The sequence below is a fragment of the Vigna angularis genome, chromosome 5 (assembly GCF_016808095.1).
Source record: "Vigna angularis cultivar LongXiaoDou No.4 chromosome 5, ASM1680809v1, whole genome shotgun sequence".
NCBI lineage: Eukaryota > Viridiplantae > Streptophyta > Magnoliopsida > Fabales > Fabaceae > Vigna > Vigna angularis.
Window position 1 is genome coordinate 12,272,800 of NC_068974.1, and position 16,835 is coordinate 12,289,634.

Consider the following 16,835-nt stretch of genomic DNA (forward strand, 5'->3'; position numbering starts at 1 on the left):
TACAGTCGTCATTATCGTTGAGGTGCCACTACGCCATCACCACCAAAGGGCCAATGTAGTTGTTGAGCCTCATACCCCTCCTATTTTTCTTCTCCTCCTTTTTTTCCTTCTCCACCCACATCTCTTTTTCTTTTCGCTCATCTCCCTTAATATATAACTTAGTGAAACAATTCCCACTCATTTCACAAATAGATTAACGATGAAAAAATCCATCAGTAATAGAAATTACAAAATTTGTTAACATATTTGATCTAGATACACTACCGATGGAACTATCCATTGGTTATACAAATTCTAATTTACTGACGAATCTGGCTGAATGATTAATTCTTGATGGATACTTTTGTTTATAAACTAAATTCTAAAATTTCTTAATAAAATTGACTTTACTAACAAATTTATTTTCGTCAATAAAATTTTATTGATAATTATGAATATTCTTGTAGTTTGCTTAATGACATACATGCTAAAAGTTGGTAGGAGAATATTGAGTCTTTTATGTTTTTAAGTTGGACAATAATAACTTGTATCTATTGAATTGTTTGATGAATCTGAGGGACATAAAGTTTCAATGGCTCTAGATCAATTATGAGGAATGAGTATCGAATTTGGTTATGCAATTTTATAACTTTGGTTACTTGAGTATTGCGAAATATTTCGGATTTTAATTACAAACCAACTTTTAATAACATTGTTTCTTTTAATATGATAAAAGAGTAGTGATGTTTTTAATGAAGTGATAAAAAGGAAAAATGTTTTACATAACTTTTATAAAATAAATTTTTTTAAAAATAATTGGTAGAAGAAAAATATATTTATCCTTACTTTTATTTATCATACCGATGGCATCAACTTGAAATTATCCATACTAAAATTATTTTTGTAATAAATGTTAGTTTAATCATCTATACATTCTAATAATATAAAATTAAATTTAAAATTTATTTTATGTTTTTTAACATAAAAAGATTAACCTTTTACATTGTGTTAAATTTGATTTATCCAATTTTAATACATTTTGACCGACGTTATTAAAAGCTAACTTTATGTTTTTGTATAATGCTTAATGAAACGATCAAATTAATTATATATATGAAATTAATTAAAATTATATTTTAAGGTTTTTTATGTTTCATATTTCAATGTATAATGAGAAATATCCAATTAATTTATCGTGATGGGAAAATTAATTAACATAATTAGCAGTATTCTATTTTGTCTTGGAACTGTCTTTTTTTTCCTAATAACAATACGACACAAAAGTGTTTGGGATTACTGAAAATTTTAAATTACTTCAATAACAAATTATGAATATAATATGGTAAACTACAAAAATTAATTTTTACTTGAATAAGTTCAGTAAGAAAATAATGTTTAGTTAATTAATTTCTTCTAGATATGATAAAAAAAATTATCTTCTACATAAAAAAATATGAATCAAACTATAAACAAAAAATACCTATCGAAAAGTAATAAAAATTATAATTTTTCATAATCAATGAAAAAACAACCTATTTTGTAGTTAAAGTTTACTGAATTCCAGCTTGTGTCCAAACATTCACGTTATTTTATAACTAATGCAAACATTTTAAATCTCGCAGAAGTTACAAAAAAGTCTCTGAACCTAGTAGTTTAAGTTAAGAAAATCTTCGCTAAAATTTAGCTGACCTACAACAGTGTAAGTATAAATTTTGTTTTTCAAAAAATAAAATAGAGAAATAATTGAGACCGTTGTACAAAAGCTGAGAAAAGTTTATGCAAGACATCACTCCAAAAGTTATGCAGAGATTATAAACGACTTTGGTAATTTTAATGTGAGTCAGTTTCCGTGAAAGGCACATCTGCAAAATCTAACTTCAATTATACATATAGTATAAACCCAGCAAGAGTTTTCAATTCCAAACTAATGTCAATATAGTGAAAACTGGCCTAGTCTTTGGCTCAATCTATTTATACCAATAAGAGACTCAAAATGGTGTGATTTCCTTAAAATATATATATAAAAAGGTATGCAACCAGCACTAGTCTAGGGTGAGAGGGGCTTCGTTGAGGTTAATAGTGATGGTGGTGGTGATTTTGGATAATGGAGTACCTGATGGAGGAGAAAGATGAGGGGAGAATGGGCCAGTGACATGTGTCAAAGTAGCTGTGCTCACAGGGCGCCTCTCTGCGAGTGGTTTCACTGGGGAAGAAGGACGGGTTAGGACTTGTAATGGTAGGTGCTGAGGCTGGGGTTTGAAAATGAGCTTTGGGGCTGAGGTGGTAGAAGAGGAAGCTGATGGTGGCGTAGGGACCACTGTTTGGTCATCATGGTTGGCCACAACGTGGGGAGACAAACCTATATTTGGCCACACAAAGGTTCCTTGAGGCTTGCAAATTTGAAAGCCACTTTTCAGCCTTTCAATCTTTGCCGTCTTGTTCTCTGCTGCACTGTTGTTTTTCTGCATCTGTGTATCCGCTGAGTTTGTTGCTTTGTTCTTGTAGCTTTTCTTTTCCTTCCTTGTCTCCCCTCCTATGTTTACTGATGTTGGTCCTGGAGAAAAGGCTTGGGGTGTTTCCGATTCTGACATTATTTGTTCCTCCACCATTGTTGGTTTTAGCATTCTAAGTTTCTCCTGCATAATGGATTCCATCATTTATCACTTCTCAATATTTTACTCCCTTTTATCTAGCCAGTAATTCATTGGTTGTCATTTCTCAATAATTAATCCGGGTGAAAAGGAAGCGGAAAAAATAATAACAAACTAACAATCATGATTCTGTACACTTTTGTTGTCTATCTATGATATTTAAAACGGTAGATTTTGAGGAAAAGAAACCAATCATTAGCGACATTCCTTGCTATCAAACTCTTCAATCCATTGACTCTAAATAAGATGATAAAGATAATGATTACATTACCTCCATACAACTCAGAGTCACTGAAATTTCCTTCAATTGTTCCTCTATTTTAGCCTTCTTACTCACCAACTCCGCATAAATCTCCTGCAATATAGCATTTAAGTGACTAAAACTAGTCCAATTTCTATTCACATTAGCAATTAGTTATAACCCTATTACTGCTACTGTGCTTCACCTCCTTTGGAGCGAAGGAACCATAGTCTTCCGAATTCAGACTAGACAAACATGAGCTAGGAGTAGTCTCAATGGCCAATACCTCCTCTCCCTTCTTCATTGCGAGCTCTCGCATATCTCTGTACATCAATATGAGTAACCAACAATGACTCAGAATCGGAAGAATATATAACCTAGAAAGTATTTAACCAAAAAGGACAAAGAAATTGGCTTTACTGTTTCAACTTGAGTATTTCTTCTTTGATCTCTCTTAGTTCACTAGCAGTAACGTAATCTTGTGAAATGCTGTCCCCAAGCTTCCATCCTGGGGAAGGAGTCCAATAAGGGTCTTGTACCCCTGCTTCCTTCCTCATTTCAACAAGATCAGCACTCTCTAACCAGTATTCCATTGCGCCCTCAGCATTGTGACGCCGTCGGAATCTCTCAGCTCCTCCTGGTGCCACTTTTCCAGCCATGTGCTTCAGCAAATGATCGAGCAGACCCGTATCACCAATATACTTTCGTGCTTCTGATCTTAAATCTGGCCTCAATATTGGGTTCCCATACGCAGCTCTTTTTTCTTTCATAACCTTTAACATGTTCTCCTCTGCCATCATATACCTTCACAAATGCGAGGTAACAAAAAAACAACTTATATTTATTGAGCCATGCAAGAAAACATTGAACTGATTACTGTACTAGATTTAAGCTTACAATACTATCATTTGGATAAAACTAAAACTAAAACTAATTATATACCTATCAGCAGACCATCTTCCAATAGAGATTTTCCGCTTGTTTTTGTTGTAAAGCACGAGTTGTTGCTTCTTGGGATCATTCTTTGCTTTCTTAGATTTTTTAACTCCACTGCTACTCACGTTTTGATGACTTTGCCTACATTGACGCGTCATCCTCATATCCCCGAAAGACTCTTCCTTGGTAGCCTCCATTTCCTCTTCGCCTTCCTTCCTTTTCTTCTCACTAGTTCCTTCTCTGAGTTCAACGCTGGCCATCTTTCCCTTACGTGGTTCCGGTAAAGATTGAACCTTTGCCTCTTCATGGCGGCCCAAGAACCGAACTTGCCGGCGTTTTCCCCACTGCATCATCCCTGTGAACTTGAGCTGAGTCCAGCAAGAACCCTGCTTGGAAATGAGGCTCCTTGCGGCGTCAGTGAGAGCTGGATTCTCGGGGTCTTGGGTGTTTTCTTTAGAAGGAGAGACCCAGAAGCTCCAAGAGTTTCTTCTTTGTGCAAATTCCTCAGTTGGGATGCTTCTGGAAAGCGCTTTGATGGCGAAGTCCATCCCCATCACGTATTTCTCGTCGAGCGCAGGGATCGTCTTGCCGTCTTGTTTCCCAAAGTTTTGGTCGCTGAAGTGCATGCGAAGTGATTGGAGGCTTGGGTACCTTAGCGACACCAGGTGCTCCCCTATGTCACTGACCTAATGAATGCACGCATTATCCGTTCAACCAAAAAGAATGTTTTTGAATTTCAATTCAATGTTGAAAAGGAAATCTCTTTTTATACACGTATATAGTAATATAGTAATATAGTAATAGTAATACCATTACAATGCGAACAGATTTTAGTTGCACTGGGGATATTGGTGAGAGCCTGGTGTGATCAATTTCATGAAATAGACCCACTTTAAAATGCTCCCATGCCCCTGCAATACCGACAGTTTTTACTATAGTGCCTTTGGAAAATATATAGATGAAAATATTTATATAACAATACACCAATAAAAGGAAAAACCAACCGCTATTATTGTTTCATTTATTTCTTATCTTCGATAACAAATTGAAGACCACTATTGAAAACAAAAAACTAAAAGAGAAAAATATTTCCTTTCCAATTTAAGACTTACAAAAAGGTTTAAAATAGGCCCACACAAATGCCAGTTACCTATTTGTACCGAAAAAGGGATGTTACCTATAGCGCTAGTTGATTCAGAGGCAGGTGGAAACAGCAGAACATGTTTGTCCATACATGGGCTCTTTTTGCTTCTATCTTCGTCGACGTGGGCATCGCTTTTTTCCTGCCTCTTCAAGTGCGAACTCCTCTACAAAACCATATAAATAATAAACTATAATGTCTAAAATCCACAAGAACCATGTAATATATAATCATAATTGTCAAATAATAACAGAATAAATTTAAGTGTTCTTCTTTATAATGAGAAATTATTACATATATAATTCTAACCAATCTTTATTTCACGTTACGCAGACAAACAATCATCAATGTTGTCATGATAAAATACTAAATATTTGCAGGAGAGAGAAAATGTACGTGCGAGAAAAAAAAAATGTAATCATTTATCTTTATCAACGCTGCATTGCGTGCGTGCATGCGGCGATATTGTTCGTTAAGCACACAGGATCCCATAAGGATCGCGTAACTAGGGAAAAAGACTTATATGAGTATATATTTAACAGAAAAATGCGCGCGCGTGTTATACTTTTTGACCGTGAAATGGGTAAGAAAGAAAGAGACCATATCTTCATCTGTTCCAGCAGCAACGAAACAACACGGACTTTGCTCCACAATCTGCACAAAACACAGCAACAACATTATTAACAGTAACTAATATTTAACAATTAATTTCACCGCATATAATAAATAAAACAAAGCATCAACAAATAGGCTTGGACAAACTTCGGAACAAAATTAAGAATAAGGAAAGCTTAAAAAAACAAATTATCAGACACATACGCTTATAAATTAATCATTTGTAGAGAAAACAAAATAAAAGTACCAATTATGCTAAGTGCATTAATATGATTAATGTGAAACAATCAATCAGTCAGTTCTTAATATGGTAAAGAATTAAGTAAGGGACATAGACCAATCATGAAACGAAATTAATGCAAAAGCTAGGTTTCTCAGTGTTTGAACAGAGAATGTCGATTTGCTGCTTCATCGAGCAACATCCGATTCAATTAATGAACTGGAAGGTACTGAATCTGAATCACCGACAAAGGCATTAGCAAAAGGCTAAGTTCGTACACTGATCTTTCTGAAGCAGCAAAACGAATGAACAATAGTAAATCTCGAAAACGCTTTAAATGCATCGGAAAAATAACTCCGTTTAATCTTCGCATTTCAATTTTGAAAACGAACTAATAAAAACACGATTCAAGTTGTTTTCTTCTACGAAATAAAAAACAATCAGCGACCAAAGAACGTTGACGCTGATCAACATTCGTTCTCGTCGCTTTCAGCATTTCAAAATGAACTAGCTAGAAACACGATAATTCACGCCAAATCAAAAAATCGACGATCAATGCAGCGATTCAGCATTTTTTTTTCACTGAATCTACTACTCACTCGTTCGATCGTCATCTTCCTGTGCTCCAGAGTTGAAAACCAACAACGCGAAAATGGTGATCGACACGATCGGAGAAGACGATCGGTGAATAATTGATACAAGAATGAAGAACGCGTAGAAGAATCGATGAGAGTTGGAGCATTAGCGTTCTTCAGTGAGGTTTTGGTTTTTTGCTGAAAGTGGATTTGAAGAACATTTTCTTTTCGCTGTTTGTTTCGCGAGAAACAGGTAAATATAAATATGTAATGTTGGAGCGAAAATTTGTTATGCGGGTGAACGCCCGTAATGAGAGAACGAAAATGTGATGATTACGATTCTAGGTGAAAATACCTTAATGCCCCTACTGCATCATGCACAGTTCCCGTGTGAGACAAGGTTTCAATAGAAAGGTGATGAATGGCCAATAGAATATGGACACGTAGGCATAAATTTTGTAATTGTTTTAAAATCTCTGAATGCATAAGGGAATTGGTTCGTAAAGTTTACACGTTCTTGATGTTATATTACTGTAAATTTGCATTAAAAAAGGTAAAACAAAGAACTTAATTTTAAATAATTTTTGTGAGTTAAACAGTGTTAAGACAAACAAGTTTCCATTTATGTTTAAGTGAATGTTTTGTAATTGCACTATAATTTCAAAGTCATAAAAGATTAGGTTGTATTATTACATAATTAATAATAATGTTATTACGCTTTGGTTATTGTTCTTTACAACAGATTTCTTCATAAACATTTTTAGAGCTAATTGGGTGTCATGCCATTTAAAAAAATATTTTCATTTTACCTATGGTGACCAAAACAGAAAATTTAACAAAGAAAAGTATTGAATAATTTTTACATTGTAAATATATATAAATATATATATATATATATATATATATATATATATATATATATATATATATATAAAGACATAAAGTAGATTTTTTTATATAACATCATGTCATTTATTCATATGCTAGTTTTTTGTAATATAATATGATATGGTAAAATCGTTAATTTTGTGATGATTCGTATAGTAAAAAAAATAAGCTATTTATTAATTTTCAATAAATAAGTTAAAATGATTCGTATAGTAAAAAAATAAATGATAAAAGTAAGCATTTAAATTTAATAAATGTTGTGTTCTAAATAGAGTTAGAATATTTAAAATTAAAGTTAAATATATTTCTCATCCTTAAAAAAAAATTTATAAGTTATGTTCTGTCTTTAAACTAAATTATATATTTATTTCGTCTATATACTATATGAAAGTTAAGAAACATAGTGGAGGTTATGCTATAATTTATTACATAATTTTATTTGTCAGAAGGAAATTATTTCATATGTTATTTATCGAAAAAAATATTGGACATGACTTTTATTATTTCACATGATTTTTTTTTTCTCAAATCATACTATTTGCTTCCGTTGATGGTTTAGGAGTTGTATATTTATTATTTATTTCATTGTCTAAAGTTTACTAATAAATTGAAACACGAGGAAATAGATAAATTTGTCATTCATCTTTTGTCAATGTGATATAACCAAACATAAGTTTAGTGATTTGAGAGCACGAGCTTTTGTTTTAGTATATTTCTTCTTAATTTTATTTAGATAATATAATTCCATGCTAGAAAAAGAAAAGAAAAAGATAAGAAAGAAAAAGTTATTTTTCTTAACCTCCAAATGATTGAAGACTCTCCTAAATCCCAATCAAGTACCATTGATGAACATGTAAACAAAATAAAATGTAATTAACTAAAAGACGATCTAGAAGTAGGGATAACTCATAATAATATAGCATAATACTATTTCAAAATTTGAAAAAAAAAAGTAAAAGATGCAAAAAAAAAATCAAAATAAAAATAACTCCATGAAATAAACAAAAAATATCAAATTGCATTAATTAATTTTCCTATTTGATTTTGGATAATACAACATTTAAACAAACACAAACATACATGCCTCTTGATTTTACTCAAAGAAAGTAATCATTATTATAATATTTATATACATACTTAGAGAGCATTATAATATATTAGAGAATAAGAAAGGCTTCTCTTACAAATTAATACTATATTATTACTTATCATCTAAAAGATTCATTAAAATGTCATTTGAAAATGTGTCAAGAACGAACCTCTAGATAAATTTTATTGTATAACTTAAGGCTCATTTATTTAGAAGTGCTAATACTTGAAAGTGTGTTTCAAAATTTGAAGAGGACAAAATAAACACAGCTCACTGAAATAAAAACGAAGAAATAACTCATTGAAATAAATATAAATCTATAAAATTGCATTAACTAATAATATTGTATGTACATAAATAGTGATGTGAGAGAAAATAGTTTTTTGTTGTAATATATATATATATATATATATATATATATATATATATATATATATATATATATATATATATATATAATTCTTAATTGGATAATGATACTTTTAACAATATTTTTTTTACAACATTTTAATATCATTTACATGTCATTCTGTGATTGGTCCAAAATTACTCCACAATCAATAATAATAATAATCACAAACATCAACATGGACCAATCATAAAAAAAATGTTAAAATGTTGTAAAAAAATGTTGTCAAAGTATCATTATCCTTCTTAATTTTACTTAAATACGGTAGTTTCAATATAATCCTTATACGTACTAACAAATAATCTTTATGCTAGATAAAAGAAAATTGAAGTTGTCTTCCTCAACTTGCAAATAATGGAAATTTTCTTGCCAACTAAAGAATTCATTGAAACATACTACAAAAGTGTATCACGAATGGAATGATGAGGCTCTATAAGAAAATTGATTTTTTTTTTAGGATTTAGAATACGAACACGATTTTTAAAGATCATTACCATTAAACATCAATTTAATTCATATGATCTCTAGTTAGAGAAGCCTATTTATATTAAAAAAGAAATGTTATAATTGAAATATATACAAGCGATATAGATAATTTTTCCTTTCTATTTCTAGATCAAACATAGAAAGTTTATTTGAAAAGAGAAAATCAACACCATACTAAATCATGGGTCTCCGTCTTCTCCTTTCAACTCTTTCATTCTCTTTTCTTTCATGCGGGCAGAAGAAGCATCGAACCACTTTCTTAGGCATTCACCAAACCCTTATCGAGATCATCTCTGTTCAGACTCGTTCACCATTGTCGGCACTAACTAGAATCAAGGTCTTGAGTCTTTGTTTTTAGATTTTGATAAACTTCTTGTTAGTGCAGCAAATGTATAATGAAGAGAAATATGTTTTTTCATAACAACTAGCACTAAGAGAGAATGGCAACATATGTGAGAGAAACGAAATTCTCATTATTATTTGAATAGAATGAAATATCAGTATTTGTAGTAGTATAGATGACCTAACTGTCATAGTGACAGTTAGAGTAGTTTGAGTTTTACAACAACACTTCTAGCTAGCTTGATTCATCAACAATGTCAAACAAACCTTCGTCTTATAGGTAAAAGAAAATTTAGATTTTATGTAAGAGAATTTTTTTTTTATTATTATATGATGTTAATCCATTGATGTTTTATTTGTGATAAAAAATTAATTTGGTTGAATGCGGTGAGTTTTGTAATAAATTATGGTTACTAAAAGCTAAAGGGTTTAGGGTTTACTTTCAGTAATACAGTAGTGATTGATCATTCTTCAGTAACTGTTTTGGTTTTCTTTAATTACGTAAATAATAATAGCAGAATGCGTGGATTGAGGTTTTAAGTTTTGTTATGTTTTTTGCTAAAACTATGTGGATATTATTTTGTGTTTCATTTGTGTTTAAAGGTGTTTCGTTTGGTATAGCATATATTATATAATACACATATATTATATAATAAGGGATTTTATATATATAATAATGTATATTAGATAATTTGAATTTTTGTAATAATATTGTATGAAAAATATTACGGGGATATTATAATATATTACGAAAGCTAAAGATATTATATGATAATAAAATTAAAGTAATTTTTATTAGAAATTGAATTTGTTATTTTATTTTATTTCATTTTATTTGTTTAGAAATATTTGATGGTTAAAAATATTATTTAGTTTGATTGTAATGACATGTTAATATGTGTTTGTTTGAAAATATGAATGTATGCATGTGTGTGGTAACTTGGTGAAAGGTGGTGAAGGGTAACTTTATGTAATTGTATCATAGGTGAATTTTTTTAGGACTCTTGAGAAAAGTGGTGAGAAATGACACATGTGTATTTTATGGAAAAACTCATAGAAAGTGACATGTGTACTTTGTCGAGAAAGCTTTCAAGGAGAGTAATGGAAAATGATACTTGTATATTTTGCTGGAAAAGCTCTTGAGGAGAGTGATGGAAAGTGAACCTTATTTGTAAGGATTGAGGGAAGCAAGGTTGCTTTGGTGGTGTGTGGTTGTTAGTAAGCTATGTGCAAGAGTTGAATAATGTTTCAAAACTTTTCGCAAAAACAATGTTTAATAACTATTGCGAGTGTTAGTTAAACTACAATAGTTGTTAAATGCTTGTGTTTTTAAACAAGTGTTTAGGAAAATGTTTTAAATAGGAAAGACAATAACACAAACATTTTTATTACTAGTTCACTCAACTTAAGCTGCGTCCAAATCTCCCTTAAGGACTCTTAAGGGATTCCATTAATCTTATCCAAGATTACAAACGAGTATCAACCACTCGTAGTATACACTAATTGTTATTAACCACTCCTGGTTCCTAAGTATTGTAAACCACTCCTTGTTTCCTTAGTCATTCTTGACTAATCAGAGTTTAATCACTCATAGTATCAATCCTAGACAACCGTCTAGAACGTTTAACTCTCATGAGCTAAACAATACAAGTGTTTTAATTCTCATTAGAATATCCAAACACAATTAGTGTTTGATTACAAGTACATATTTGAGTAACTCTCAAAGAGAGGATAAGTACAATATAATGAAATATGGTAACTTGAGAGATTTTATTTTGTTATATGAACAAACTCAAACTATGAGCATAACGATACAATGATAGCAAAAGTTCTTGTATTCTCTTGTGTGAGTCCTTCTTATATAGGTTTCTTCGAGAGATTACCGTTATTTAGAGAGAGTTGACTTCTTGAGAGTAGGTGACTTCTCGTATGAAGATATGTACTTTTTTATGCCTTGAGAAGAGCAACATTGTTTTTGTAGTGCTAATTTGTACATCTATGGCAGGAAAAAAAGCTTTAGGAAAAATTTTAGGAGTTTCTTCCTATTTCACAACATCTTTCTGATCCACATGCAATGCTTTTGAATAAATCTTGGTCTTGTCAATATTTGTACAGATAAAGAGAGAAAAAGCATAGCAGAAAAAATGTAGTATATACATGCATTTAATGTTCTATACGTTGATAGAAAGTTGAAGCATGATTCACAATATAAGTGTTTAGTGCAAGTCTGAGCTTTTTCAAAGTAGTATCAATTGATAAGATATGTAGTGTTTACTACTCCTTTCTCTTAGATTTGCTTTGTCAAATATTGTTTAACATTTTATAATTGACACATATGGTTTATCTTACAAGCATTTAATAAAAACTCTATACTTCACTAAACAATATTTCATTAAATTTTATTTGTTAAACTTCAAAACTCAAGATACGAAACAGTCTATTCCCTTTAAATGATCTTGTCTTAACAGTTTCTAGGTACCTGATGAAGCTAACCATGTTAGTGTGGTCATTTGATCAAGGGAATGGTAAGAACCAGGATTATATTTGGTAGACAGGTTTGTAGAGCTTATGGTACCATGGGACTCTAATGGTGGTATAAGGTGTGGTTTTCACTTGAAAATTATTAGGTTACTCAGACTGGTTTTCAATATACGTAATCTTCCAAAAGATAAGTCTTGACATTTGGTGTGTATTGTTACTTTGTTGAATTGGTAAAATTATAATGTTGATTTTGGATTGATATGTTCCTTTTTATCATTAGACCTTTTATAAATTTTATATGATTGTTTGACTTCTCAATTAGCTTACCCTTGCATTTTGTTTTGTCTATCTTCTACCTTGCGATGATTATGTAACTATGTCACTTGAGAGCAGATTCTATGATTGAAGAAAGTCATTTGTTGGGAAGCAAAGATCAGGTAAATACTTAAGGAGAAGCGAGAGATGTAGGAAGTTCTTCCAAATGAAATTTTAAAATAATGAAATATGCATTTCTATGTATCTTTCATTTTCTCTAAGTCTTTCATTTGTGTTGTGAAATTATAAACATTACCCAATGGTAAATTGAAATGAATACGCTTATCCTTATTTACTTCGTATCAATCTATTTTCAACAATGATTATAAATGGTTTTACTAAAGAATGGGAATTGATGCAAAGTACAACGGGTTAAGCATAATAGCATCCTAGATTTGAGATGTTACCCATATCCTTTTTTTTAATTCATTATTTCTTATTTTACTTAAATAACACAAATTCAATAACTCTATAGTCCTTAAACACAATAAGAAATCATCCTAAAATGCTAAATATAGGGCACATTGACAATCACAATGAACAATCTACAATACCCAACTTTCTAACTACAATTCCTCTTTCACCCCTTATTTAGGTGTTATATACTCTGCCTAGGTAGTAGATAAAGCCACCACTGGTTGCAAAGTAGATTTCAAACAAATTGTAGTACCAATAATGTAAAAGCATAGCTGAAAAGTGACTTTCTAGTGTCAACATTCCCTACATAATCAACATCTACAAACTGGTCTATAGTAGCTTTGTCATGGGCAGACCACCTATACACTAACTGAGACAATATTATTCCATTCAGATATATCAGTGTCCACTTCATAGCATCCTAATGAGTACGTCTCGGATCTGCCATGGCCCTACTAAACATACTAACAACATGCACTAGATCTGTTTATTACAAACTATCTCATACATCATACTCCCTATTCTATTAGGATATGAAGTAGTCTTCATCATCCTTTTTTCTTCTCTATACTATGAGTTTGGGTAACTAAGAGCTTTGTATGGTGTGTCAAAAGTGCTCCCATATGTTTATATTCATGCATCTTAACCCTCTTAATCACTTTCTCTAAGTAGCCATGTTGATACAAATATAGTATCTGATAAGTGTGATTATTACCTATTATTCACACTTATTAGAATTCTTTATTTGTCTTTTATCATTTATTTTGTGTTGAATTCCTTGAAAAGATACAAGACTTGTATATAGGTGTTATAGATATAGATACTTATATGTTTTTGGGTTATTTTGCAGGAAATTGGAAGATTAGAGCTTATTAAAGTGTTGTTGCCACAAGTTGGCTCGCCTAGTGAGTCTTCTCCACTCTCCCAATGAGAGCTTGGCAACACTAGCCCAACCAAAACGCCCATCGAGTTGGAAAAAGTCATGTGTCTACGAAGCTAGCTCTCACCCAACGAGAGGATTTGGTGGCCCAACGAGAAAACACTTTTTGGTGACCCTTTAAAGTGTTGAGAGTTGAAGAAAAAATAGATTTTGGACATGCGAACGCAATTGAAGCTCAAGACACAGGTTGAGGCACTTCTAGGGCTCAAGAACTCCATCTTCCTTCATCCTTTTCCTCATTCCACTACAATCTTGTGTTTTAGATGTATAGGAGTAACTAAACTCTATTTTATTAGAGTTGAATGTAATGTATCTAAACTATTTGTAGTTCTTTCTATTCAATAGAATATCTTTCATATTTCTTATGTTTTATCCTTTTTATTTAGATGATAGAATATCTATGCTATTTGGTAGCATGTAATCATTGGAAAATGTTTTGGAACCTAGATATGGATAGAACAACCAAAAGGCTTGGCTCTAGACGTAGACCAAGGCTCTTGGTCATTCAAGACATTTTTTCTTAAGCAAATCTTGTGTTTGAATATATAAAGGATTAGTATTTTCACATAAAGGTTTAGAACTTATCTCTAAGGAATTAGGGGTTGTATACTTGTAATGTGAATGCTTGAATATGTTAGAGATATATTATATGGATGAGTGCTTAGATTTTGGGCCATGAAGTCCAACCCCGATGAGTCTTTACCCATATCATTTTATAATCTTTATATTCAGTAACTTTATATGTTTGTAGTATATTTGAACCCATCATTGTTTATATTCATTGCTTAAACTAGTAAGTAATACAATTACCTAAACAAACACAAATCCCTTGGGAGACGATATTTGGACTTACAATCTGTATTACTTGAACGATTTTGGTGCACTTGCCAAGGAGTTAACAGTGTCCGAACTGTTTAATCTCTTTGTATGTTAATCTATAATATATGTCTCACAAGACCAAGATCCTTCATTAAAACTCCAATCTTTTTTTTAGCTTCTCCAATTCATTTTTATACTAGCTAACTATAATGATATCTTATATATATAAGATCAAGAGCAACAAAAACTCTTTTTTTTAAGAATGTAGATGTAATTATCATAACTACTTCTCTCAAATATTGTCTATCTTAGGAAGTCATCAAATCTCTTCTACCATTACCTTAAACTTATCTTTTAGCCATACAATAATCTCTTCAAACAACATACCTTTCCTTCTTCTTCAACAAACCCCTTAGGTTTTTGCGTGGAGATGATCTCCTCCAAGATTCCATGTAGAAAAGTTATCCTCACGTTCAACTGTTCCAACACCAGATTGTACTAGTTAACAATGGACATCAATATCCTTATTGGACAATGTTTTATCACATGCGAGAATATCTCATTATAGTTATGCCATCCACTTGTATAAAAAAATTTTCCATCAGTCTAACCTTGAATCTTTTTCCTTTTGCTTGAACATCCAATTGCATCCTATAAGGTGGTTTAGTGGTAATGTTGGAAGGGAGGGTGAGATATTTTGTGTGTTTAATTCCCCCCACTGACATTTAGGAGTTATAAGATTAGCTTGAAGGATTTGGAAGAAAGGATTGAAGGGGTTATGAATTCAACTTCCCCCACTAACAAAACACTAACAACTAACATTTGTTGATAAATAAAAATCCTACCACCTTCTAGTTTGTTGGTAGATCAACAAGCATCAACATGTGGTTCTTCCTGAAAGATTCAGTCTCTTTCTCCACGACAACCAGCCACAATTGACCTTTTGGTCCTTCTATAACATCCTTGAAGCTTCTAGGCTCTAAGCCATTTATTTCCTCAATTGTTCTCAAAGCATAGTTGACAAAGTCAACATATCAAAACCTCTAGTGTAGGTTTGATTGTCCTATTCTCCCTATCATGCGTAAGCTAATGGATAAAGTCCACCTCTTTACGTTTAGGACTTGTCATGTAAGGGGTAGAGGGTTGGTACACATTATTTGATGCATTATCGCCTGACACCACTTGATAGTTTGATCCATCACCAAAAGGCTTAACCTCGAACATTGATTTTTCTTTCCTTTTCTTTCACTAGTGGAAAAATAACATTTTATGACGACTATATTATAACGTAGTTATGGAAATCAGTTATAATATCCAACGCGGTGGCAAACTTGTAAATAATTTTAAAACATGACGACCATATTATAACGTAGTTATGAATATCAGTCATAATATAAAACGCGGTGGCAAACTTGTAAATAAGTTTAAAACATATTATAACAGAATTATACACATCTTTCATAACACATGAGTGGATGGAAAATTTTGGTAATATATTATGCCTAGTTTTGAAAAACCGGTCATAGTATCTCTCGCATTTCACCTTGTGAAAACCTAATAACTTATTCCTTCTTTCTCGTCAACCTTGCACCACACTTTAGCCGTCTTGACTCCATCAACGAGCCGCTTACTCTGAAGCATCTTCACACAGAAACCCTAGCTCGTAGGGGCACCATTAGGTTTCTCGGTTGTAACACTTCATTACAAGAGAACATCTTCATTCAACATTTCCTCTCTCGCGAGAAACACTCTCATTTTCACAGATTCACTCATTTCACTCTTGCGAAGCTTCTCTCTCTCTCTCTCTCTCTCTCTCTCTCTCTCTCTCTCTCTCTCTCTCGATCTCGAGAGTTTTTAAGTTCTAAGTCTCCATTTCTCTTCACATATCTGCATTCTCTCTCGATCTCGAGAGTTTTTAAGTTCTAAGTCTCCATTTCTCTTCACATATCTGCATTTTCACTTCACTCATCATCCAACCACATCTTTTTCTCACATACCTTCATCTTTTTCGCCTTTACCTTCGATTCCACCGATTGAAACATCATTTCCTAAATTTTCCACCGATTATAATCACATTCTACCGATTATAATCCCTTTCCACCGATTAAACATTGATTTACACCGATCAATCGGTCAATTTAGGGTTTCTACTCCATCTTAAGGTTTTTCGCATTGAATCCTAAGCATAACTTCTCGCTTAGAGTTCTCCTATGTTCGTATTTGATTCTCTCTCGATCTCGAGCTTGTTCTCAAGTTTCTACTCCATTGCCCTGTGTCTTCTCTCCGAGGA

At 32.0% G+C, this 16,835-nt stretch overlaps 1 protein-coding gene across 1 annotated transcript; it reads right to left on the reverse strand.

Moving 5' to 3' along the window:
• Positions 1–1,877: 1,877 nt before the first annotated feature.
• Positions 1,878–16,590, reverse strand: LOC108339226 (protein DYAD). The gene is made up of 11 exons (XM_017576366.2): positions 16,543–16,590; positions 14,933–15,022; positions 13,040–13,156; positions 5,549–5,602; positions 4,985–5,114; positions 4,618–4,718; positions 3,814–4,493; positions 3,292–3,675; positions 3,077–3,194; positions 2,902–2,985; positions 1,878–2,615 (listed from the first exon to the last, which is right to left on the reverse strand). The coding sequence occupies exons 1-11, from the start codon at positions 16,588–16,590 to the stop codon at positions 2,022–2,024; spliced, it is 2,400 nt and encodes a 799-aa protein (XP_017431855.1). The 3' UTR covers positions 1,878–2,021.
• Between the last annotated feature and the right edge of the window lie 245 nt (positions 16,591–16,835).